The following is a 25,439-nucleotide window of genomic DNA, read 5'->3' on the forward strand; positions in this document are numbered from 1 at the left end:
CAACAGGAGGCTGCAGGCTGTTTTCCTGCTTTTTGCTCCTTCTGGAGATCACAACCAGACAAACTGCCCCAAACACGGGAGGAGTGTCCGTGGTGAACTTCTCCTGCCTTCCAGTGACCAGCTGGAGACAGGGGCCTGCACCCACCTCTCATGGGGTTGGAGACAGGCCCTTTTGTAGCCCGCAATGCGCTCCTTTTCCCTTGGCATTAGCTGAGAGGAGGTAGAACCAGGAGCAGCCAAAATGCCACAGGAAACGGGTGCCTGTCTCCCTGTCCCCATAGGCATATTATTGGCCTTCTTCCCAGGCCACGGATGAGGCCCTTCACGGGAAATAAACGTCCCTGGAAACAGCATCTCCTACAAATATCCCACCCAGAGTCAGGCACACCACCTGAGACATCAGGTGTGCTGAAGACATCTGGCACAATCATCTTCATCACAGACATCTATTCCCCATCCCTTCAGGTATTCTGGTTACTTCTTTGCCTGGGGATGACTCCCTCCAGAAGGGTGAGAAAAGAGGATCATCTTCTAAACTCAGGGGTGGTTTTGCCTACAAGGCAATAAAATGCCTTGTGGATGAATTCTGGATTGTGCATAACATGGGATGCTTCAGAGAAGCAGCAGAGACAGTGAAAGGGAAGGATCAAGGCAATTTGGCCAGGAGCAAGCATGGGAAGACAGATGGAGAAAGAGGTGAGAGGGGCCAATCCCATGTGACCATGATGCGTGTACTGACCTGGCCATGCCTGTTGCTCTACCTTGTTTGTCACCTGCCGAGTTGCCTGGAAACACATTTCTCAAGTCCAGCTGGAACAGGGAGCAGGGCTGATCCTTCCCTCTGTTCCTTGGAAGCCTCTGCCCATGGGTTTGACCACCTCCGTCAGCTGCTCGAGCCACACAGGGTTCCCCAGGGACTGGCTGGAGCCCAGAATCTCTTGCCAGAGGCCTCCTGCCAGCTCTCACTCCCCTCAGACCTCCAGCCCCTGAGGGCAACTCAGCAAAAACCCTTTCTGACTCACTCCTCCAGGAGGAACCTGGCATGCCTTGAGGCTGTGCTCAGTGTGTCCAGGCTAAGCAGTTTACCCTGTCTCCTGGGCCTCAAATCCAAAGGTGCTGAATCCTGTCAAACAAGCTCGTGGTCTCACCACTGAGGCCCTGTGGGGAGCGCTTGAAGGTGCCTCTGACCTCGACACGCCCTTCTCCTGCTGCTGGGGAGCTTCAACTCCTGACCCCATGCAACGACTTTGTAAGGCTAGCAGGAATATTTTGAAAGCTCTGGGAAATTCTGTAGCTGGAGGACTCAGTTTTCCATTGTGTATCTGAGCTTTTACACAGTAACAAAATGAGAAACCCTTCCTGGCTGTCCTTTTCTAAGGACCATTTGGCATTGGCAACTGCGCCCTGGAGTCCCCGTGGTTGCAGAGCAGAGGAAAGCAGCTGCCCAGGGTTCCCTCGGCATCCTCGTGGGGAAAGTCAAAAGGCCGAGAAGAGGCCCTGTATGTTCCATGTCAGCAGTGGGCGGTCCGTGCGGCAGGAGCGAGGGCTGGGCGGCTGCCCGTGGGCAGGAGGATCTCTGCCGCCCGCCGCCCTGTGCTGAGTAGAAGGACGGTGCTCCCGTCCGGGCGCCAGCGGGGCCGGCGGCTGCCATCGCTCCTTGCCGGGCCCCGCCGGACACGGCCAGCGCTCCGGGCGCCCTTCCTGCCCCGGCGGCGGCGGCAGTGTGGCGGGGGATTTCTGTGTGCGTCCCACTGGGAGTGCGGGGTTGCCGCTGCCGTGGCCGGTGGGGCGGGGGAAGCGGTCCGGGGCGGGGGGCCAGTTGTGGCCCGTTACGGCGAGGCGGCCCCGGCGGGCGGAGCGGCAGCGCCCCCTGGCGGGCCCGTGCGGGGCTGTTCCCCCGGCCCCGACACACACGCCCGGCCCCGCCCGCGCCGGTTCCTGCCCGGCCGCAGCCCCGGCTCCTCTCCCTGTGTCTCCCAGGGCGCAGTAATACACGGCCGCGTCCCCGCGCCGGGGCCGGGCGAGCCACAGGGCGCTGGAGCGGCGGTCTGCCGACACCCACAGCCGCCCCGGCGGGTCCCGCAGCTCTTTGGAGTCTTTTAGAGTGCTCAGGAGCAGTGCGGGGCCTCGTCCTGGGAGCTGACGGTACCAGTGGATGAACTCCGTGGTTCGGATACTGGGGTGCGAGCAAGTGATGTTGATTTCGGTGCCCTCGGTGGTCTCTGCCGACGGCTCCTGCAGCACCTGGGCTCTGCCCACAGCCACTGCCGAGAAAGAGAAGGAAAGGCCAAAAATCAAGAATGGTCGCCCAGCTCTGATGGCTCTTTTCCCCAAGAAATCACTACAAAGAGTGGCAGTGTGACAGAGACAGACTGGCACAAGTGGCGATAGGGAGCTCATCAACAGGGATGGAGAGTGATCCTGGTGTGTGTGGAACAAGGGGAGCAGTCTGGGAGGGAAATTGCAAACGATGCCTGGAGAGACAGAAGGAAAGTCAGGTGCATGGATGGATGGATGAATGATGAGAGACAGAAGGACAGGAAAGGTGAGTGTGTTACAGTGAAGGGTGGAGGGATGAATTCAGAAGTATAAAAGGTGAATGCACAGGGGGATGAGTGGATGTATGGCACGATGCAGAAAGCAACCTTGTGCCTACATGTATGAAGGAAGCAGAGGGTAAGAAGAGAAAGGGACCTCAGGGAGCAGGAAGAGGGGTTAGGGATGGTAGTTGCATGGAGAGATGGGTCAGAAAATCAGTGAGGGAAGAGTAGACAGGGAGAGGGCTTGTTACACTGAAGGAGAGAGGGCTATGTTGAGGCCAATTAGGACTGCGGAATGCACAGGTGAAGGAAAGGGTGCATGAAAATAGGAGAGGGGCAAAAAAGGGGCACAAAAGATGGCAGAGACAGGAGCGGGAAAGACAGGCTGAAGAAGGAGAGGGAAGAGTTGGCGCTGGGCTCCCTGGAGAACCAACCAGGCACAGCCCTGCACCCATCCACCGCCGCCAGCCCCACGCACCCAGCAGCAGCGCGGCCAGCCCTGCCAGCCCTGCGCCCCGGCACCGCCGCATCGCGCCGCTCCGCCGCTCGCGCCTCGCTGCCCCCCGCCAGCCCCGGCTCTCTGCTCCGGCCGCGCCGCCTCCTCTCCGCCGCCTCCTCTCCTGCGCCGCCGCCAGCTCCGCCCCGGGGCTCAGCCCTGCACCGGCGCCGCTCGGGGGCTCGCCCGGGCTCAGAGCGCTCAGCGCACGCGTACCAGTTTCCCACCACACATCTCCAGCAGGCTGGTGCCATGACCACTCCGCTGCACTCGGGATCCTTCTGACCCTGGGAACCTGCAGCTCTCTGTTGCTCATGGACAGGGCAGTGGACAGTATCCCTGCCATAACCAGCACATGCCCTCTTGATGTGTGACACGCAAGGAGAGATACACAGAGGCTCAGGCACACTGGCATAGAATCATGCACAAGTTTGTGCTCCCGTATATAGTCACAAAAACCTGGTTATTTACAGTTACACAAAACACAAGAACACACATAGGCACACCGTGAACCATGCTGAGGACCCCTGGGAACGGGGCAGTGGTAGGCAGGATGGGATCATAATCTGGCAGTGCAACATCTGGGGAAGCAACATCAAGTGACCACCAGGGTGAGCTGAGGAGCGAGGGAAAGAGAAGGACATGGCAGGTTCTCCTGCACAGGAGCCCATGGGCTGCCAGCTGAGGCTGGCTGAAGATTTGTCCTGAGAACAACATTTCAAACAGCCCCAACAGGTGACCCAAGCTGACGTGTCTTTCCTGCCCTGGAACCATACAGCACTTGAGCTGACTCTTCCGCCCGCACTGCTGCATTCCTGCCCTGGAAATCCTGGGGCCTTCCATCCCAGTGATCACAGGAAACCTTCACTGGGGAATGGGCATGGAACAAACCTGGAAATGAAAAGGCAGCAGTGTTGAAACCAAAGCACAGTCCATATCATTAGCTGTGATGGTTTGCATTCAAGATGAGCTTGTGCAAAAATTGTTACCTCTGCAAAGGGTGCCTCTGGTGCTGCGGCAATGAAGGGCAGGTATAAAAGCCGTCCCAAGTCCCTGCTCTCTCATCCGCTTCTCTGGCCTCCTTCTCCTTTGGAACCAGGTGAGTCTGCAGTTCCTTCTCCTTCTCTTCCAAATTGAGAACTCTCCTCAATGGACCTCTCAGCTGATCTTGGCTTTGTCCTGTCTTGTGGCTTGCATGTTCTTGTCATGCTAGAGGGAAGTGTGGAGAAGGGTAGAGAGAGGCTGGGATGTGGCAGAGGGGCTTTTGGTCTACAGACTAGGAGAGAGTCACTCCAGGCCAGGCTGCTCAGTATAGGGTGATGAAAACTGTGTGTCTTCTGGCTGAGCTGCCAGCTCCCCACCCAGAAGTGGTCGTGGCTCTTTTCCTAACAGGCTGCTCCTCACCCACCCTTATGCTCTCTTCCTCCCTGATCCTCTCCCAGGTGCATATCCACACTCGAGACATGTCCTGCTACAACCAGTGCCTGCCCTGCCGGCCCTGTGGCCCGACCCCACTGGCCAACAGCTGCAACGAGCCCTGTGTCAGGCAGTGCCAGAACTCCTGCGTTGTCATCGAGCCTCCTGCTGTGGTGGTGACCCTGCCTGGCCCCATCCTCAGCTCCTTCCCACAGAACACCGTTGTGGGATCCTCCACCTCTGCTGCTGTTGGCAGCATCCTCAGCTGTGATGGAGTGCCCATCACCTCTGGGTGCTGTGACCTCTCTGGCATTTCCAGACGCTACTATGGCAGAAGGTGCCTCCTCTGATAAAGATGCTGGGAAAGCCCCAGGGAGACACCTCGAGCAACGCAGAACATGATGCTGGGCAAGGGATTGAGATTTAGGATGTGTTTTCGGTGTAGCTGAAGGGCTTTGCTTTTCTTTCCCTTTTCTTTATTTGCTTTGGTTCCCCTTTGCAGCATGGTCCCACTAATGCCAGCCTGGTGGGTACCTTCTGTCTCCTCTTCCTCTATGGGGCAGGCAGACAGACATCGTGCAAGAACTTCTCTGTGGTTAAGGACCACAGAGTTTCCGTGGCTGCCAGGGCTCCATGAACTTGCGGCCCCCACCTGGAGTGACTTTGTTTCCTTCTTTGGACTCATTAAAGTTCTGCTGCATTCAAGCCTGGCCTCCATGGTGTTCTTCCCTCTGTGGACATTCTCCAAGCTACCAAAGGAGAAGGGTGTTGCTCTGGGGTGGAAAGGGGTGAGGGCACAAGGAGACCTGTCACCATTTGCAGAGAAGTGGGAGATTGGGACAGCCTGCAGTGGCTCCTATTTTTGGGCAGCAAACCTTGAAGCAGAGGAAGATAGCCTGAGCTGCTCTGCTGCCAGTGACCATCAGGCTGATATCTCTGCCCGCAAATGCCCCAGGAAGGCAGGAGGCCCTGAGGTGTCAGCAATCCCATGAGCTCTTGGAGAAGGGCGTTCCTCTTGCTATGGCTGGAAATTTGCTGGGCTGTCAGGCAGTCAGTGTGGGCCTCGAGAAGATGAGTTGCTCTGCAAATGGAAGGAGTGATAAAGCAGGGAACAGCCCTTGGGATGGCCCATAGCTGCTACTCCACCTTCCTCTCCCCTCCACGGCCCAATCCAGGAGCCATGGACAGTAGGCGTTGGCAGGAGTAGCTGGGAAATGTCACCCGTTCTGCTGAATTCATTGAGGCTGGATTAACTGGAGCTAAGTAATTCTTCACAATGATGATACTGTCTGCAGTTATCCTTATAAAAGAGGGAGAGATGGTGTTTCTTCTGACAGATGAGGAAGCCCTTTGGCCAAAGCACTGCCAGAGCCCTGCTACTGGCTCTTGGCGTGAACTCTAGTTTAGCTGGGCAAGTGAGGAGATCTTGTAAAGGTAGGAAAAGGGCACAGGATCCATGTGGGTTTTGCACTTCAAACTAAGGGCATTGTTGACAGAGGTTGCTCTTTTTTCACAGTGATTTTAATCATGCTGGGGTTCTGCTTTGCAGAAGGCAGGCACTGAGCTCTCTCAACCCGTGCTTCCCATTTCACTGCCGTGGTCTGTTTCTATGGCCCGTGTGTCTCCACCTACATGGGAGGTCCCTTCAAAGGGCCACTAGGCAGAGCAGTGGCTCTTCTTTACATCATTCTTACTCCCCTGCTCAACCTCTTGGTTTACACCCTAAGGAAGAAGGATGGGAAAGCTGCTCTGAGCAGGTTCAAGAGTTGGTATATCTTCACATGAAGTAAACAACTGGCCCATCCTGTCACCCTAACCCAAAGATCACTGTACATCAAGGAGTTAGTGACCCATGTAACCTGTGGAGGCCCTGGCCTCTGCTGTGCTGTGCTACATGCAGAGCTTGGCCTTCACAGCTGTGTTGTGCTGCACAAATCCCTTGGCCAGAGGACAAACTCAGCCGCTTGACTGTAACCGATGAGCCTGTCGGCTTCTCCTGCTCGGTGCCAGTGATTGCACTACCTGCATGTCCTTGCCTCTATCTAAGTATACGGTATGAGGTTCTCGTGTGAACATTGTTTCTGTTTGAAAGCAGAAATGATGAATAGAGCTGTTTTCTTTTATGAAAATCCTCTAAAACTTGATGGACTGGAATGGGGTAACCCTTTCATGGGCAGGACCTGCATGGCGTGCTGTGCCCTGATTAGAGGTGCCGATTTGACAGCACATAGGGCTCCTAGCATCCGAAGGACATAGGATCCTCTATACTGCCTTCTCTTTCTTCATAGTCTTAGTTTAAGAACTGGCATTTTAAAGGATACTTTTCAGAGTCTGATTGATTTTATTCTGCAAATCAAAACAAATGAGCAGCAAAATATTTGGTATAGTCGGCAGGTCCCAGTGGGAAATGCCTCTGCAGAGAAAGGATAGTGAAGAAGAGACAGACCGAATGCCTGGCTGGCCCCACACACAGTCATGGGGGGCCATCACAAGACACTTGGCCTAGGTGGTTTTCCTGGTGAATTGGAAAATTGACGAGGAATTTGCTGAATGTCCCAGCCCACCAGAAGTAGTAACGTGTTTCAAGAAACATGGGGTAGAGCAAAGAAAAGGGAAATTTGTGCTGTGTTTGGTTGTTTGTCCCATGCTTGAAGTGGACGTGGGGATGTTTGGAGCTGAAGCAGCGGCCCTGTGTGAGATGCAGGTGCGGCAGCACAAAGGGGTGTGGGCAGCAAATGGTGCGGGGGTGGGGTGGGGGTGAACATGGTGGCATCCCCCCCTTCCCTGCAAACAAGCCCAGGGAAGGGGCATCCCCTCTTCAGCATGGGACAGGAATGGGGCCAGGGATTGGCCTGAGTGGGAATGAACCTTTATGTTCTGCAGGCAGCACCCTCTCGCTACAGGCAATGACACCCCCTGCACCTGCATGCAAAACACAAGAGGAAAAAAGGCCAGCACAGCCATTAAAACTGGGGAAAATATCAAAAGAATGCATGAACTTTCCCAGGGTAGCCAAACCATGTTCTCATCTGCTCTGCAAATGGATGTTGCTTCTGCCTTTCTCTGCCTTTTGAAGAGAGGGTATTTCCCTTCAAGTGAGTCTGGAGACAGGTTCACTACTCCATCACTTCTGATGTCCCAGCCTCAGTGTCTGTAGCCTGAGGGGAGGCTGGCTTGTCCCAGACACACACCCTTCTGCTGCCACATGAGTGTGTTACTGTGGCACCGCTCCCTTTGCAAGGGCAGAGGCTGGGCCCAGACCCTTGAGCAGATCAACAAGGCCAGGCAGGAGCTTCCAACACTGCAGGATTATTTTTTTTTTTTTATTGTAATGTGGGAATTCTTTGTTGGGCTGCAGCAATGGGGATGTTCTCTAGTTTTTATCTTATCCTTCACATGCAGACCTGAGACGTGGAGAGGCTCAATCGTCGGAACGACATGACAGCTTCGACTCTGCTGTGGCTTCGCTGTGTCTTACAGTGAGAAAGAAGCTGACTGAACACCTGCCAAACCCTTGAGCTCACTAAAGGTGATGGGGCTGGCCAGTGACTCATTTGTTCCTTACCTGTAGGGTCTGAAGGACTTGTCTGGAGTCCTCTAGAGGGGCTGAGAGCTGTTGTCAGGGGTCCTGCTTCTCCGTGGAGTGTGTGCGTGATTGTGCTCAAGTATATGTTCCTCTGGCTGTGCTCATGTCTGCATTCGCACACACACGTGTAACACACATGCAAATATGAGTGTGCACAAATGTTCTGTGTGTGTGTGTGTGTTTGGGCAGTTGTGTCCATGAGTGTGTATGTGTTATAGCACCCACACGTGCCTTCATGCAGGAGCATGAATGTGTGTGACTGCTCTGCATATACGTAATTGAGTGCGCGTAGGTGCGTGCAGATGTGTGCTTTGGTGTGTGTGCATCTGTGTAGAGGAGCATGCGTGTAATCTGTATGCAAATGCATGTGTGCAGGAGCATGCATATGTATAAACATGTGTGTGTGTGAATATCTGTGTGTACCTGTTGGTGGGGGGAGTGGCCATGCATGTTGCTATGGACATGGGCTCCTTTGGAAACGTGTGTGCACACACCTCGTTATAAGAGCACAGGAATGAGTTGCTCTTTGGGTGTGTGTAAGCTGACGTGTGTGGTTGTGCTCATGTGTGTGAATTTGTGTGTGCACTGAAGCGGAAATTCAACTTGTAACTGCTCAGCAGTGGTAATTTGTGACCAAGGAATGACCTGCCACAGAGGGCACAAAGGCCCAAATGCAGCAGGGGTTAAAGTGGCTGGCAGCAGGAATGCAGAGACAGAAGGACTCTCTGGAAGGGAGAGCAGTTTCCCTTGGTGATGAGATGAGAAACAGCTGCAGCATTGTCTTGTACCAACCCTGGAATGGGAATGCTGAGTGGCCACCTTTGGGCAGCAGAGCTGGTGCTGGGGGTGTGGAATAATTACTAAATTGCCTAAAAATACAAAATTACAGCATTGTTCACACATTAAGGAAAAGTATAAAATTAAGAGGCTTCTGGGGTAGAAAACAGCCGCAGCTGGCATGAAGAATACAACATCTGTGGTTCCCTGATAAGGATGCTTGTGAAGTTACATGAGGCATGGGGCGGGATGCAATTATTCCGCGGCTTTACTTTATGATGTATAGCAGATATGGGAATGGGATGATAGCATGAAACAGATAAGCTGCCAATTAGCTGCCCGCTCGATACTCGGAGCCAACATTTTGTCAAATTTTAATGAAATCCTGTCCTTTGTGGGAACTTTGCTCATTATAATGTCATTATAATACCAAAACACACCTCCATCCCGAAGGCTACCTACCTCCAAGGTGCGACCACTCCTCCTTGAGTCTGAGCCCTGAATTTCTCGTAAACTATACCTTTAATTGTGAGGTGAGAGAATTTTACACCAATCATAATAAAAGTATGTACGACTAAAGTCACTCAAACTCCACCTTGAAGATAACAAATAGTATAAAAACAGTCCAAGACAGGGGGGATACGCAGGGAAGACACCATCACAAAGAATTCCATCACTGACTTCCGGGATCAGTTGACGGGCTGAGCCTCTCTTCCCCCCCATAGGGACACCTTTGGGTAAGACTTAGATTATACCGAATGCTTTCTTGGGAAACTTAGCAATTTCTCTAGAGACTCTTTCCTACATTTATAGCCAGGCTGTATTGTTTATAACTTTGTCGCGCGATTTGTATATGTAACAATACTTTCATTTGCACGTGCTTTGCAGACAGTGTATTTATCACTGGCAATCCTGAAAACATATATATCTGTTGTTTAAATAAACTGCACTTTTTAAATAGATAGTTGTTTCGGTTTCTCACAGAACATGACCAAAGACTCGAGAGTGGCCATGCTAGTTCATGAGCATGACTAGACTGAAGGTGCAGTCCACTATTAGTGTATCCATAACAAGTTTAACACATATTAAACGCGATTGGACTAATAGTGCTGCATTAGGCATCACTCAGAATTTAAACTTAGCCGCACATAGCCTCCCACCTCGGTGAGGAGTGTTGGAATGCAAGGGGGTTTATCTTCTGCCAAAACCGCTTTGCCCCTTTCGCAGAACAGGGGGACAGACCCATCGCCAGGCTGAGGTGTGCCTTGCACCATTCATAGGATTGGTGCTGCTGCCAGTGTATGTAAGGAATCGGCTTCTGACATATATTTGCAGACTCCTTGTAGAACTGCTTATGGTTGTAGGACTGGCCAATAGATTGATCATTTGGTGGTTGGTTGGTTGTTCTGGGTTTTTTTTGTTTCTTTTTTTAAAATCTAAGAATAAGCATGTGTTTAATTTGCCTCAAATGGTACAATAAATTTTCCCCAACAGTACACATATCAAGGTGTGTGCATGCCTGTGAGTGTGCATGCCTTGCTGTGTGTATGGGTGTGCATGTGTGTGCACCCGTGAGGCTATGTCAAAGGTCTTGATGAAATCAAGGTACACCCTAGGTAGTGCCCCTCCCCTTCCCACAGTGCCTGTCACCTCCTCATGGAAAGCAATGAGGTTGGTGAGGCATCATTTGCCCTCAGTAAAACCATGTCAGCTGCTCCAAATCCCCTTCTTGCCTTTCATGGGTTTAGAAAGGGCTCCTGAGAGTATTGTCTCCATCTTCCTTCCAGGGACTGAGTAGAGGCTGTCCGGTCCGCTCCTTGAACGCCCTTGGATGCATCCCAAGTGATCCCATGAAGTTGTGTTTGTCCATATGGTAGTAAAAGATCCTTAATTCCTTATTCTTCTACTGTGGGTGCTGCTTCATTCCCATAGAGTCTGTGGGGATGTGCAGGGATCTGGTCGGCCTGAGGAGAAGCCATACCAGTAAAAGCCGAGGAGAAATAGACACTGAGTATGTCAATCTTTTCCCTGTCATTTGTCACCAGGTTGCCATCCTCACCGAACAATAAGCCCACATATACTTAGCCTTCCTAGCACACCCATCCCATGGTGAAACCCCCTGTCCAAGGTACTCGAGGACAGATGGATAGCAGACAGAAAGCTTCTGTGTGGGTGGAAGGACTGAAGCTGGGCACATTACTCTCACTCAGCTGCATCTCCCCTTCCCACCAAGTGCAGATCAGTCTCCCCTCAACCACACTGATGCCTTGGACACAGGACTTGCAGAAGATGCAAGTCCAACACCTGTGTTGTGATCCTGGACAGTGTAGACAGCTTCTCTTTGGGCGAGAGTCTTCTCAACTAACTCTAGATGCATAAAGACCTGTATAAGTGTGTGTACGTCTGTGTCGTGTCTAGTCTACCGGCTGTCTAGTCCCCCTTGTCAACAGAAGAAAAACTGGTGTTTGGAAGGCATGGATTGCCTGCTGTGTATGAAACAGGGTGAACTGAGGCTTGGCAGTGCCTGTTTCTCTCTGCCCATTGAGCTAGCGACCTTCCTTGTCTGCGTAACTGGCCTGCTGGCCTCCCGTATGCGTCACCCTCTTCTCCTATGTGTACATCACCTCTTCCATGCTCAGAAACATGTCAGCCCATGGTCAAAAAAAGGTGTTTTCCACTTCCTCCGCCCACCTCAGTGTTGTCACAATCTGGTGTGGCTCCACCATGTTCCTGTGCGTCAAGCCATCAGCCTAGAACTCCCTGGATTTGAACAAACTCATGAACACCTTTCACACAGCTGTAACTCCTTTGTTGAGCCCCTTCATTTACACACTCAGGAACAAAGATGTGAAGCAAGCTCTGTGGTGGGCCTTCCAGAACAAGTGAAGAGACTTTTCAAAGGGTCTCAGTGGGAGCAAAGAGGTTCGTCCCCTCCCTCCCATGGCTTCCACCCTGCAGAAGGTCCTCACCAAAGTGTAACTGCACCTGGGCATCACAGGTAGTGAGAAGCCACCAGTTCCCCACTGAAACCATCTCTCTCACCTCACAGCCATCTTAGGTTGGGCTGCCCCTGAATTCGAATCCTCCCACCTCCCTCTGTTCCCTCCTGGGTAAACTCAGAATGCCTCCCAGTGCTCTAAAGACCACCACTTGGAAAGGCTAACAAATTCCATCCAGAAGCAGCTCTCCAACAGAACACTGGAAGAGTTGTCCTCCCACAGGTTTGAATTCCAGGTTGCCAAGGGCTTCATTTTGTCAGGGATTCACCTGTGCCCCCTAAATTATTCCCAGCAGCTGGCTCACTGCTTTAGGAAATGGGCATGTATTTCTCTGTTTAGTTTGACATTTTCTGGAAGGATTTATGTCCCAGTCCCATGGCTGTTTCAGAGAATCATGCTCTGGTTCAACAGAAAATTTGGCAATGTCTGGTATCTCTACCTATAGCCATTATTCCTAACAGAAGTCAGTCAACAAAATTTACACTCCCTCTCCATCCCTCAATCCTGTATCTTAAGGTATTTTTAAATATTTAATTAAAAATATGCAAATCACTATGCTTCATGCTAGATGTGGCAGGACATTTCCACATCTGAAACTCCACATCAGTTTTTAACAGTCCATCATGCCACTCATTTTGGGCTTTGTTGTGGAAACACTTCAATGAGATTGGCAAAGTCCCCAAACTGCAGAACTGTGAAAGGCTGGCTGGGCAGCAACTCTCTCCTCACACTCATTGGGAGGACGTCAGCACTTCCAAAGGGCCCTTGCTTTTCCCCCTTCCAAGTTTCATTTGAGGCATCATGTTCTCAAAGCTCTTCTTTCTGCACATGGACACTGAAGGGGGTCCATGTGACCACTTCAGAAAGAGGAGGCATCAAGATGGCAGACACACCTTTAAGATCAGCGTGGGACTGATTTCACCTGAGTGTAGAGCTCTCCATTGAGATAATTGAATCCATACTGAACATCTGCACCTCCCTTCTGGAGCAGTGGTGCTTCTGGAGGTGATTTTCCTGTGTCCACCTGTCCTGGGCACTTGGCTCCTAGACTTGCAGCCAGACCCAGGCACCAGTGCCAAGGACAGGCTGATGCCCGCCCTTGTCAGCTGTGCTCTCTTTCTCAGGGGCACTTGGGAAAATCCCTACGACCGACCACTGAGGCTGGAGAAAGAACCTGAGCATGGGTGTGTCCTCAAGTAGCCATCACTGTTTGTCATTCCTTGCTTTTGGGGGAGAACTGTCTCTGTGGAGTGTTGAAGCACTCTGCAGCCCTGGAGAGCAATCAAAAGCAGGACCTGAAGTGTCCAAGGGACCTGAGACACAAAGGAGTGCGGACCCCGAAGGCTGCTGTCAATTCCCCATCAACACTGCCTAAAGCCCTCTAAGATAAATAGGGGCATTCAAAGCTTGCAACAGGGCTGGCAGAGCAGACCCACATCACTTGGGAGAGGCAGGCCATCCTGCAGCAGCACTAGGACAACTGCAATCTAGCCTAGGCTTTCTCAGGTGCAGTGGATGATGCTTCATGAGCAACCATTGTGTTCCCTATGGGAGCAAATGAGATCACTGTGATGTGGTTACCAGTTGTTGGAGAGAAAAACCAGCATGGACTGAGGGACATAGGGGTTCCTCCCAGTTGAGCACTGGTGGTTTTCCTGAGAAGGAAAAGAGACATGAAAAAGAGTGGGACCACTCTCTGGCATTGGCTGAGTGCAGGAAGGGTTTAACCAGAGAATCTTGTTCAGCATCTGGCTGATGGGTCTTTTACACTTGATGATGCCTACATATGGGGCAAGGAAGGGCTCTTCCCTTCTGGGGCTACTATGGCCATGTGGCAAAACCATAAGAGCAGTTGTGCCTCCTACCACAAGCTTCATTCTCCAGCTGTGTCCATCAGTGGAACCACAGGGAAAGGGAAGAAGCACACAAGCTGATAGGTTACTTGCCCTGAGGACTCACGCCACTGTACCAGCTATTCTAAGCAGAGGGCATTTACAAGCCTGGTTTGGCTTCTTTATGGTTTAGCCTCCAATGGGCCTGCCCAAGTCAGGTTTCTTGGGTTCTATTCATCACCAAAGACCCTGGATCTAGACACAGCTGTAAAAGTCACATTGGCATGTGCTTCACAGCAGCACAGGCTGGGGAGGCAGAGGCCCACCCTCACCACAGCCCCAGGTGCCACTGCTGGGCAGGCTGAGCTCAGAGCTCCATGCAAGCAGTGGCAGGGAGGGAACTGCTCCTCAGAGCACCCCCACGTTTCTGTGCACTGCTGCCAGCTGTGGGCACCAGTGTGGGCTCAGTGCACAGAAATAGGCAGCGCTGTCCTGGAGCTCGGTGTCTCGCACATGCAGAAGCACCTGGGAGTCCTTTGCAGACAGTGTGGAGGAGAACCTCCCTGATGCCTCGTGAGCTCTGTACTTGCTTAGTCGTAGCAGCATCTGAAGGGACTGGGTCTGGTGCTGCTGGTACCAGAAGATGTAGGGATTGGAATCGCTGGTGGAGAAATTGCAGTGCAGAGTTGCCTTGTGTCCCACCTGGATGGTCATTTCTGCTGGGAACTGGAGCACAGAGTCCTTTTGGGCATGACCTGTAAAGCCAGGAAGAGCTTTCAGATTTGGTGCCAATGGACCTGTCCATCTACCACTTCATCAGTTTGCTCACTGTCCCCGCTGTCCATCTCACTTTTCTAGCCTCAGAAATGATGAGCTGTTTGTCCCTTTTTGTTCTGCAGCTTCTTGTTTATGACCATCCCTACAGAGATTGGTAGCATTGTATCCAATACAAACAGCAGAGAAGCTGCTCTATGCCACGTTGGTCCATTCCCCAGCACCTTTCCCTCTTTTCAGGCTTAATATGCATTAGCAGCACATTCAGGAATGCTGAGCAGCTGCAAAGTTCAGGTGAGGTCTTAGTCCTCCTTTGACGCCCATTACTCCTGACATCTCCCAGATTATTTGCTGTACCCATATGCAGCCCCTGATCTCCCTACGGATGCACTCCAGGCATCCCAGGCAGTCAGCACTCACATCTCCTCCCTTCCACCACCAGATGCACAAACTCTTGCCTCAATCTCCCCAGCCTGAAAGTCACATCTCACCAAAGTCAGCCAGTCCCACCAGGGCTGACAGGAAAATCAGGACCATGTCACGCTCTCTCTTCACGGGGCTACCCAGGGACCTGCGAGCATGAGGGACCTGAGGCTTGCACCTTCACCTCTTCTTCTACCTCTGCCTGATCAAAGAGGCCTCCAAACCACAGCCCAGAGGGTGGAGCAAAACTCTCGCCCTCCTGCTCCAGCCAGGCCTCTTTGGGCCTGTCCCCCGACCTCTACCACAAGGCAGCCCTCTAGAGACATAAAAGAATCATGGTTTAAGTAGTGGCCATCTAAAGAACAAAGATCCCTTGAGAACTTCTCCTGACACCCACCACCTAGCCAGCTGCACAGGCCTGCACCCAGCTCTGCAGGAGAGGGAGAAGGCACCCCTGCACCCGCCCATGTCCACCCTGTCCCTGGGACTGTCTGGATGGAGAGAGGACCAGGCACACACTGAAGTGCCGAGGACCCAGGTGTCACACACTCTTTCCCTTCTCCTCTGGCCATAGAGGAGGAACCTGAAGAGAAACATCTCTGTGAAGAGCATCTGCTCCAGAAACCAGCTGCACAGGGACAGACACACTGCCTCACTCTGGCAGGGGGAGGACATGGCAACACAGCTCTCTGTTGTGCAGGCAGTACTTCTATGTCCCTTCTCCTACCCACATTACCCACAGCCTCCACATGCTTCTCCCACCCTGGGCCCCAGAACCTCAATACCCAGGCAAGCAAAAGGCCTACTTGATTTTCATGTCTTCTGGTGTCTGCTGCCTGGAGCAGGGCTCCTCTGCCTCTTCTCACCCAGGGCCTTTCTCACACAGTTGGCAGGGACTGCAGGAAGCACGTTCTTGGCACAGCAGCCCCCATTCACAACCACGCTCCCACAAGGCCTTTACTGTCCTGTTGTTCAGTTGAGGCCATGGCAGAAGGACAGTGGGCTGCCGTCTGCTCTCCAATGACTGCAAACCTGCCAGGAGTTCCCTTGGAATACAACTATGGCTGCCACTACAGGCCCCAGCTGAGGCAGGGAAGAGGACTGACCCTTTCCTCTCTGCCCCTGAAGCCTCTGAACATGGACTGTCCCAGCTCTCTCAGCTCCTACAGCCACACAGGCCTCACTGGGGACTAGCTGGGCCCAGGACCCCATGTCCAGAGGCCCCTTTCCAGGTCTCCCCATAGACCTTCAGCCCCAATGGGCAACTTAGCACATCTCTTTGGGGCTCCCTCCTGAGTCTGACCTCGAGTCTCAGATGTGTCTTTCAGCCAGTGCACTGCTCAGGCTTCTCTCCTATCTCCTGGACTTCCCTTCAACACCAAAGCTCTCAGTCTGAGGTTAAGGGGAATCCTGTGCCCCAAGCTCTATGTTCTGATCACCAGGCACTGCAGGAGACACTTGAAGGTGTCTGTGACAATCAGTATCTCCTTCTCAAGTTGGTGCCGATGTAGAACTGCTGGCTCCACAGGATGCCTTTGCAACACCAGCTGGAGCACCCCAGAAGCAGAGTGTGGAGCTGGAGGATTCAAGTTGTAAGTGTGTAGCTAAGCGGATTGACAAAGTTGCCACTTGTGGTTGTGCTGTCAAAGCAAGGGCTTGTGTTGGCACTGTACCAGTTGGGTCTTTCTGTTCTAAGAGTGCCTGGCGACATGAGTGGGGTGGAAGAGATCCCCAGCCCCTGCCCGTGGAGCAGCAGCAGCAGTGGGCGGTCTGTGCGGCAGGAGCGAGGGCTGGGCGGCTGCCCGTGGGCAGGAGGATCTCTGCCGCCCGCCGCCCTGTCCAGAGCAGAAAGGCGCTGCCCCTGGCCGGGAGCCAGCGGGGCCGGCGGCTGCCATCGCTCCTTGCCGGGCCCCGCCGGACACGGCCAGCGCTCCGGGCGCCATTCCTGCCCCCGCGGCGGCGGCAGTGTGGCGGGGGATTTCTGTGTGCGTCCCACTGGGAGTGCGGGGTTGCCGCTGCCGGGGCCGAGGCCGGTGGGGCGAGGGAAGCGGTCCGGGGCGCGGGGCCGGTTGTGGCCGTTTGGCAGAGGCGGCCCCGGCGGGCGGAGCGGCAGCGCCCCCTGGCGGGCCCGCGCGGGGCTGTCCCCCCGGCCACGACACACACGCCCGGCCCCGCCCGCGCCGGTTCCTGCCCGGCCGCAGCCCCGGCTCCTCTCCCCGTGTCTCCCAGGGCGCAGTAATACACCGCCGCGTCCCCGCGCCGGGGCCGGGCGAGCTACAGGGCGCTGGAGCGGCGGTCTGCCGACACCCACAGCCGCCCCGGCGGGTCCCGCAGCTCTTTGGAGTCTTTTAGAGTGCTCAGGAGCAGTGCGGGGCCTCGTCCTGGGAGCTGACAGTACCAGTAGATGAACTCCATGGTCTGTATATTGGGGTGCGAGCAAGTGATGTTGATTTCGGTGCCCTCGGTGGTCTCTGCCGACGGCTCCTGCAGCACCTGGGCTCTGCCCACAGCCACTGCCGAGAAAGAGAAGGAAAGAACAAAAATCAAGAATGGTCGCCCAGCTCTGATGGCTCTTTTCCCCAAGAAATCACTACAAAGAGTGGCAGTGAGACAGAGACAGACTGGCATAACTGGGGACAGGGAGCTCATCAACAGGGATGGAGAGTGATCCTGGTGTGTGTGGAACAAGGGGAGCAGTCTGGGAGGGAAATTGCAAACGATGCCTGGAGAGACAGAAGGAAAGTCAGGTGCATGGATGGATGATGAGAGGCAGAAGGACAGGAAAGGTGAGTGTGTTACAGTGAAGGATGGAGGGATGAATTCAGAAGTATAAAAGGTGAATGCACAGGGGGATGAGTGGATGTATGGCACGATGCAGAAAGCAACCTTGTGCCTACATATATGAGGGAAGCAGAGGGTAAGAAGAGAAAGGGACCTCAGGGAGCAGGAAGAGGGGTTAGGGATGGTAGTTGCATGGAGAGATGGGTCAGAAAATCAGTGAGGGAAGAGAGGAAGAGTAGAGAGGTAGAGGGGTTCTTAGAGTGAAGGAGAGAGGGCTATGTTGAGGGCAATAAGTACTGTTGAATGCACAGGGGAGGGAGAGGGTGCATGAAAAATCAGGTGTGCATGCAAGGAGGCTTGTACCAACAGAGGTGTTGAAGAAAGAGGGAGAAGAAGAATAGGAAGACTCGGAGGGTTTTTAAAGGGGCACAAAAGATGTCAGACGCAGGAGGGGGAAAGAGAGGCTGAAGAAGGAGAGGGAAGAGTTGGTGCTGGGCTCTCCAGAGAACCCGCCGGTCACAGCCCTGGCCTCATCCACCACGGCCAGACCCACGCACCCAGCAGCAGCGCGGTCAGCCCTGCGAGCCCTGCGCCCCGGCACCGCCGCATCCCGCTGCTCCGCCGCCCGCGCCTCGCTGCCCCCCGTCAGACCCTGCTCTCTGCTCCGGCCGCACGGCCTCCTCCCCGCCGCCTCCTCGCCTCTCCCCTGCGCCGCCGCCAGCTCCGCCCCGGATCTCGGCCCTGCGCCGGCGCCGCTTGGGGGCTCGCCCGAGCTCAGAGCGCTCAGGGACTCCGCACGAATACCACTTTGCCCAGCTGGGAAATGGACTCTCCCCGTCCTCCAGCAAGAAGCCTGCACAGTGCCAGCTGCAGCCTGGCACAGCAGCGGGGCCTTGGCACAGCAGATGGTCCAGCTTCCCATATGAAATCCTACAGATTTCTCCCTATGCTAGGTGATGTCCATTGACGCTACTCAGTCACTTAGCACTTCCAGTGTCTTCGTCCTTTGTCTCTTTTCTCTCTAATCAAACAGTTGTAGAAAGCAAGGAGGTCTCCCCTGTGCCTTTCCTTTTCCGAGATGGTCAGGCCCAGTTCTCTCAGGCTCTCCTCGCACGTCATGTTTACCCGCCCCCTATCTGCTTTGGTGGCCTTTGTTGGACTTGCTTCAGTAGGTCAATATCCTTCTTGGACGAAGGCACCTCAGCCTGGAGGCAGTGCTCCAGATGTGGTCTCACATGGGCCAGAGGGGCAGGGTCACCTTCCTGGACCTGTGGGCTACGCTTTGACTAATACAGCTTAGGATGCACTTGACCTTTGCTGCAAGGGCACACTGTGGTCTTACGTTCAGCTTGCTGTCCTTATACCCCACATCCTTTTCTGTCGATCTGCTTCCTAGGCAGCCAGCTCCCAGCTTACGTGAGTGCATGGGCTGGTTCCTCCATCAGATACAAAACATTGCCCTTGCACTTTTTGGCCTTCATGAGGCTCCAGTCAGCCCATTTCTCCATAGGCACAACTCTTTGAGCCTGGTAGTCCAGCCAATTTTCCACCCATTTTATCATCCTCTTAATGCACCCATTCATCTCCAATTTGGTCATAAAGAAGAATGGGAGAGGGTATCAAAGTTCCTTCTGAACTCCAGGTACCCATATCCCCTGCCCTTGCCCTCTCCACAGTGCCTGTTACCTCCTGAGAAAGCAATGCACTTGGCCCTTGGCTTCATGTTCTTTTCATTCAGTACCTGTTTGGGACACACTCTCAGCCCCTGCCTGACACAGCACCAGGCCAATGAGCTGAACAACTCCGTTGGGCCTTAGCTTGGGCATGAGAGGGGCCCTGTGTCCTAACCCAGATATCCCTGACACGGTATTGGAAGCAGATCCACTCAGGGATGGCCAGCACATGGTGGGCAGGATTTCTCAGCCTTCACCTTGCCCAGAAAGCAATCCCCATCCTTTGAACTCTCTAGCACTGGGGAGAGCAGCTGTGTCCTGGCCTGGAGAGGCAGGGAGTGGGGACTGCCAGCCATGCTGAGGTACTCCTGATATTGTCACACTCAATTGAACTAAGGATCCCAAGTGGAGTGGAACCATCCTTGTTGTGGCATGAAATGGGCAGCAGCAGAGTATCAGCTGTGGAGAGGCAGAAGAAGGAGATCTCAGAAGGCAGGGGCTGCATTTCAGTACGTCTTCCCTGGGCGGATCTCCAGCAGGCTGGTGCCATCACCACTCAGCTGCACTCGGGCTCCTTCTAATCCTGGGAACCTGCTGCTCTGTGGTGCTCATGGAGAGAGCAGGGGAGATTGTCCTCACTATGACCTGCACATTCCCTCCTGAGGAGGGACAACAAGGACATACACACACACTCACACAGGCTTATGCACACTGGTGTGGAATCATAAACAAATTTGTTCTCCCGTATCCATTCACAAAAAGCTGGCTGCACTCAAAAGCACACAAATGGAAACACATAAAAATGTACTGTGGGCTCTGCTGAGGACATCTGGGGACAACCACAGCAAGGCTAGGGCATTCTGGGATAGTACAAGGCCCCTGGCATGCCCATGGTGTCTTTGATGTACTCACAGACTGCAAGGAGACAGTCAAAACTGGCCAGTTTCCTGAGGGCAGTGTGAGGCAGGATGTCGTCATAACCTAGCAGCGCAACGCACACAGCCAGGAAGGCAACATCAAGTGACCGTTGAGGTGAGCTGAGGAGGGAGGGCAAGAGAAGGATGTGGCACTTCCTCATGCACAGGAGCCCATGGGTGTCTAGGTGAGGACGGCTGGAGCTTCTTTCTCAGAACGACACTTCAAACAGCCCCAACAGAGTGGCCTATGTTGAGGCATCTTTCCTGCCCTGGAACCATACAGCACTTGAGCTGACTCTTCTGTCCACACTGCTGCATTCCTGCCCTGGAAATCCTGGGGCCTTTCATCCCACTGATCACAGGAAGCCTTCACTGGGGAATGGGCATGGAACAACTCTGGAAATGAAAAGGCAGCCAAAGCACAGCCCATATCATTAGCTGCGATGGTTTGCATTCAAGATGAGCTTGTGCAAAAATTGTTACCTCTGCAAAGGGTGCCTCTGGTGCTGTGGCAATGAAGGGCAGGTATAAAAGCCAGTCCAAGTCCCTGCTCTATCATCCACTTCTCTGGCCTGCTTCTCCTTGGGAACCAGGTGAGTCTGCAGCTCCTTCTTCTTTTCCTAAGTGAGGTCTCTCCTTGATGGACATCTCAGCTGATATTGTCTGTGGCCTGTGCTGGGGCTTGGATGTTCTTGTCAGAGGGGCGAGCGTCTGCTTAGCGAGAGGCTGGGACATGGCAGAGGGATCTTTTGGTTTATGCACTAGGGAAGATCCAGGCTGCTTTTTGTAGGGCAATAAGGACCATGGGGCTCTGGGCTGAGCTTTGAGCTCCCCACTCAGTAGTGGCCTTAGATTCTTTGTGACGGGGAAACAAGGCTGCTTCTCATTCACCCTTGTGCTCTTCACTATCCGTATCCTCTCTCCCAGGTGCACCTCCAAACCCTTATAGAATGTCCTGCTACAACCAGTGCCTGCCCTGCCGGCCCTGTGGCCCAACACCTCTGGCCAACAGCTGCAATGAGCCCTGTGTCAGGCAGTGCCAGAATTCCTGCGTTGTCATTGAGCCTCCTGCTGTGGTGGTGACCCTGCCCGGCCCCATCCTCAGCTCCTTCCCACAGAACACCGTTGTGGGATCTTCCACCTCCGCTGCTGTTGGCAGCATCCTCAGCTGTGATGGAGTGCCCATCACCTCTGGGTGCTGTGACCTCTCTGGCATTTCCAGCCGCTACTATGGCAGAAGGTCCCTCCTCTGATAAAGATGCTGGGAAAGACCCAGGGAGATTCCCTGAGGAACTCAGAACATCATGCTGGGCAAAGGATCAGGATTTGGCATGTGTTTGCAGTGTAGCTGAACGGCTTTGTCCTTCTTTCATTTTCCTTGCTTCGTTCAATTCCCCTTGACAGCAAGGTCCCACCAAGACGTGCCTGGTGGGGATCATCTTTCTCCTCTCTTTCTATGGGGCAGGCAGACAGACATCATGTGAAGACTTCTACATGGTCAAGCACAGCAGACTCTTGACTGCCTCCAGGGCCCCCTACACTCCTGTCCTTCATTTGGAATGACTTTCTTTTTGTCTTTGGACTCATTAAAGTTCCATTGCATTTAAGCCTGGCCTCCATGTAGTCCTTTCCTCTGTGGACACTCCCCAGGCTGCCAAAGGAGAAAGGTGTTGCTCTGGGGTGGAAGGGGGTGAGGGCACAAGGAGACCCGTCTCCATTCTCAGAGGAGTGGGAGGTTGGGACAGCCTGCAGTGGCTCCTCTCTTGAGCACCATTCCTTGGAGCTAAGGAAGATATTCTGAGTTGCTCTACTTCCAGTGAGCATCAGACCTTGCCTTGATCTGTGTCTACCCACAAATGCCATGGAAGGCAGGAGGCCCTGAGGTGTCAGCATCCCCACGAGCTCTTGAGGAAGGGTGTCCCTCTTGCTATGGCCAGAACTGCTCTGGGGTTGTGCGGTGATGGGTGTGATACTCCGGAACATGATTTGTTTTGTAGAATGTCTAGAGTGCTAATACAGGGAACAGCCCTTAGGATGGCCAGCTCTACAAAAATGATCCTGGAAAGGCAGGAAAAGGGCACAGGATCCATGTGGGTTTTACAGCTCCAATTAAGGGCACTGTAGCCAAAAGTTCTTTTCTTTCTTTTCTTTTTAATGGTGATTTAAACCATCTACTGACAGAACAGCGTCTGTTCTTTACACCTTTCTTACTCCCTTGCTGAACTCCTTGATTTACACTCCAAGAAATAAGGACGTGAAAGCTGCTGATACTTGTTCGTGTACAATACACTTCTGGCAGGGTCGTAGTTGTTGACAGTAGAAACGATGACAAGATCTGTTTCCTTTGATGAAAATGATCTGAAATCATGATTGACCAAAGCTGTGTAACCCTTCTGTGGATGAGATCTGCACAGTGTCCTGTGCCCTGTCAAGGGGACAACACATTGTCCTGTGCTGTGGGAGTGACAGAGCACTGGCCTGGCAGGCCCGGGGAAGTTGCCAAGGCTCTTTCCTTAGAGATATTCAAAAGCCACCTAGACACCATCCTGGGCAACTGGCTCTAGGTGCCCTTGCTTGAGCGGGGAGGTTGGACCAGATGACCTGCAGGGCTCCCTTCCAACCTCAGCCATTCTGTGATTCTCTCATTCTGTGACAGCAATTGATGTAGCGCAGTTCTGGGTTCCATCATCTGAAGGGCTGTCAGGTTATCTATACTGGTCCTTTCTTTCTTTCTAGTCTTAATGCTAACAAATAGCATTTTAAGGAATGCTGTGAAGAGGCTGAGTGCCTTTCTTACTGTGATCAGTCAGTGTCATTTCTGGTGCCCCGGCCTCAGTGTCTGCAACCTGTGGGGAGTCTGGCTTGTCCCAGGTGTGCCACGCTCCGATGATCCCATGAACTTGTGTATGTCCAAATTGTATTAAGAGCTCCTTAGTTCCATATTCTTCTACTGTGGGTGCTGCTACATTCCCAGAGAGTCTGTGAGGCTGTGATGAGTGTCCTCCCCAACACAGTAGAGTGAGGGGCAACGCCTGTCCCTGTGTGGGGAGCCTCTGCAGCAGCAGCTGCTGTTCATGGGGATGTTTCCCTTGAGATGTTTCCTTTGTTTCCCCCACCACAGTACCCAGGGATTAAAGGACAGAAGGACCCTCTAGGGGAAGAGAGCAGTGCTCAGACACAATTTGATCATTTGTGACTGAGCAGATCCAGGACACTTGCTACCAAAAGTGCCAGTTCGTCACAGCAGATGAGCAGGAGGAACTGACCAGCTCCCACTAGAATGTTTAACGTCCCCAGCGAGAACAGGGGAATGAGGATGCATGGAGGCCCCATGCTGAGATCTGCTTACGTGAAGAAAAGGTACAGCATCTCTTTACATCAACTGCCATGGCCAATGTTCAAGAGGGAAATAACACAATGGAACCAGTTTTAAGGTGTCACCATCTCGAGACAAGACAAACTCAGTCGCTGTTGGGGAGGATGGATGTGCCTGTGGTTATTAGGAGTGGCGAAGACGAATAAATCGCTAATATGTACATGCAATGGCTCATGTGCGTGCTGCTTGTGTTTTACCAGACTTCCAATGCATTGGCTATAGGAAGACTGTGCCTTCATTTAGTGTGGTATGGGACTATTTAAGACCATGGTTGCATAAATCAATGTGTGGAATGGACAGAAAACATTCCATCACAGGATCTTGTCCTGCAGACCCCTGGGTGTACAGGGGAAGCAGCACTGCCAGGGCACAGCTGAGGGCCCCTTCCCCCACCCTTAGCCTTGCACAGACACATCCCCTCCCTCCCCTGGGTTCTTGCACAGCCAAGGAAGCTCCCTGCACCGGGGTGTCACGCACTGCGCAGAGGTACAAGGCACTGTCAGAGAGCCCGACTTCCTCCAGCTGCAGGAGGCTGTATTTCTCAGTGGTGTTCAGCACGGTGGTGGGACGGCCACTGGGCTTGCGGCCAGCTGCTACCTGATAGGAGACCAGCTGGGGACCTTGGCCTTTCCTCTGCTGGTACCAAAGCAAGGCATAAAACCTGGAAGTCTGGTATGTGCAGGTTGTCTGGAAGGTGTCTCCCTGCTTCACTGTGACTTGTCCTTCTTGCTGGGTGACAGTGGTCTGTCCCATGGTACCTGGAAGAAAGCGAAGGTCAGCAGCTCAGCAGGGGAAGAAAACCACCAGCACATCTGAAAAGCAAGCATAGAAGGCTCCCTGTCATCTGCCTTAGAGGAAAATCCTGAGGCCTGGGGACAGTCAGGTGGAGAGGAGTTTGAGTGGCAATGTGGAGCTCGGAGCTCAGTGTGGATCTTGAGAAGAGCTGTGCTGAGTCCCTGCTCCTCCTTGCTCCTCCTGCTCCTCCTCCCTGCTCCTGCTGCTACTACCCAGTAGTAGCCTAGTGTTTGCATGCTGGGACCAGCACCCTTCTATCATGTTGAGGCATCCATAGGGCTCTGTCAAAAAGATTCATCCTGCTTCCCCATCCCTCTCATCTCATCTACCAGCTGAATGGTAGAAAGAGGGATCCCCGACTGAGTCAACAACCAGGGGAAAACTGGAAGCCATGGCAGACATAAGCCATCCAGGAGGCAGAATGGGACACCCAGTTAATGTCAGTGGGATGAGAGCATACAAGTTCTGCTGATTTGCATTGGAAAGAAAAAGTGTGAGAGTGCAGAGAGAGCGCTGAGATCTCCTATGGTGAGAGCAGGTGGGTCAGAAGAGAGATGCAGAGAGAAAGGCATTGAAGGTGAGAGAAGAGCAGCAGAAGAGGTCTGAGGTATCTCTCCTCTCTCCTTTCAAACAGCAAGAGCGTCTTGAGAAAAATGGTGCAAAACCACAAATGTGAGCTGGTATTTCACAGTGTTTTCCTGTAATTCAAGAGTAGTTCTCTGCATGATCCTGATCAGGCTGGCAAGGGTTTCCTTGGGGGAAGAAGGATGCATTTATAGTAAGCCAGGACTTACCCAGCAGTTGCCCCAGGAAGGCCGTGAGGATGAGAGATCCAAGCTGCATGTCGACATCAACCCTCCTCTTTGTGGAGTGAGACAGAGTCAGAAAACCCCCTCCCAGCCCCGAGATAACAGAGCTGCCGGAAACAATGTTGTTGGGGGAGCCAAGGAAGCAGCGGGGAAGAGCAGTGATCTGTTCTTCCTGTGCCTCAGATGCTGCTTCTGAGTTTCTCCCTCCTCCAGCAGCAACACCTGTGGCTCCCTCAGCCAGTGGC

At 53.3% G+C, this 25,439-nt stretch overlaps 1 protein-coding gene, 1 pseudogene and 2 gene segments (V, D, J or C); all 4 read right to left on the reverse strand.

The window, feature by feature from the left end:
- Positions 1 to 1,476: 1,476 nt before the first annotated feature.
- LOC128919467 (uncharacterized) lies at positions 1,477 to 3,133 on the reverse strand. Its single transcript, XM_054224783.1, has 3 exons — positions 3,019 to 3,133; positions 1,948 to 2,264; positions 1,477 to 1,737 (listed from the first exon to the last, which is right to left on the reverse strand). The coding sequence occupies exons 1-3, from the start codon at positions 3,068 to 3,070 to the stop codon at positions 1,477 to 1,479; spliced, it is 630 nt and encodes a 209-aa protein (XP_054080758.1). The 5' UTR covers positions 3,071 to 3,133.
- Positions 3,134 to 13,691: 10,558 nt separating this feature from the next.
- On the reverse strand, positions 13,692 to 14,996 carry LOC128919275 (T cell receptor alpha variable 38-2/delta variable 8-like). The segment is given in 2 exon segments: positions 13,692 to 14,401; positions 14,912 to 14,996. Coding segments are annotated over 2 exon segments (393 nt in total).
- A 1,271-nt stretch (positions 14,997 to 16,267) lies between these two features.
- LOC128919468 (T cell receptor alpha variable 4-like) lies at positions 16,268 to 18,239 on the reverse strand (annotated as a pseudogene).
- A 1,908-nt stretch (positions 18,240 to 20,147) lies between these two features.
- Positions 20,148 to 25,265, reverse strand: LOC128919469 (T cell receptor alpha variable 36/delta variable 7-like). The segment is given in 4 exon segments: positions 20,148 to 20,334; positions 22,426 to 22,556; positions 24,053 to 24,348; positions 25,180 to 25,265. Coding segments are annotated over 4 exon segments (663 nt in total).
- Between the last annotated feature and the right edge of the window lie 174 nt (positions 25,266 to 25,439).

The sequence above is a fragment of the Rissa tridactyla genome, chromosome 19, assembly GCF_028500815.1.
Source record: "Rissa tridactyla isolate bRisTri1 chromosome 19, bRisTri1.patW.cur.20221130, whole genome shotgun sequence".
NCBI classification, from domain to species: Eukaryota; Metazoa; Chordata; class Aves; order Charadriiformes; family Laridae; genus Rissa; species Rissa tridactyla.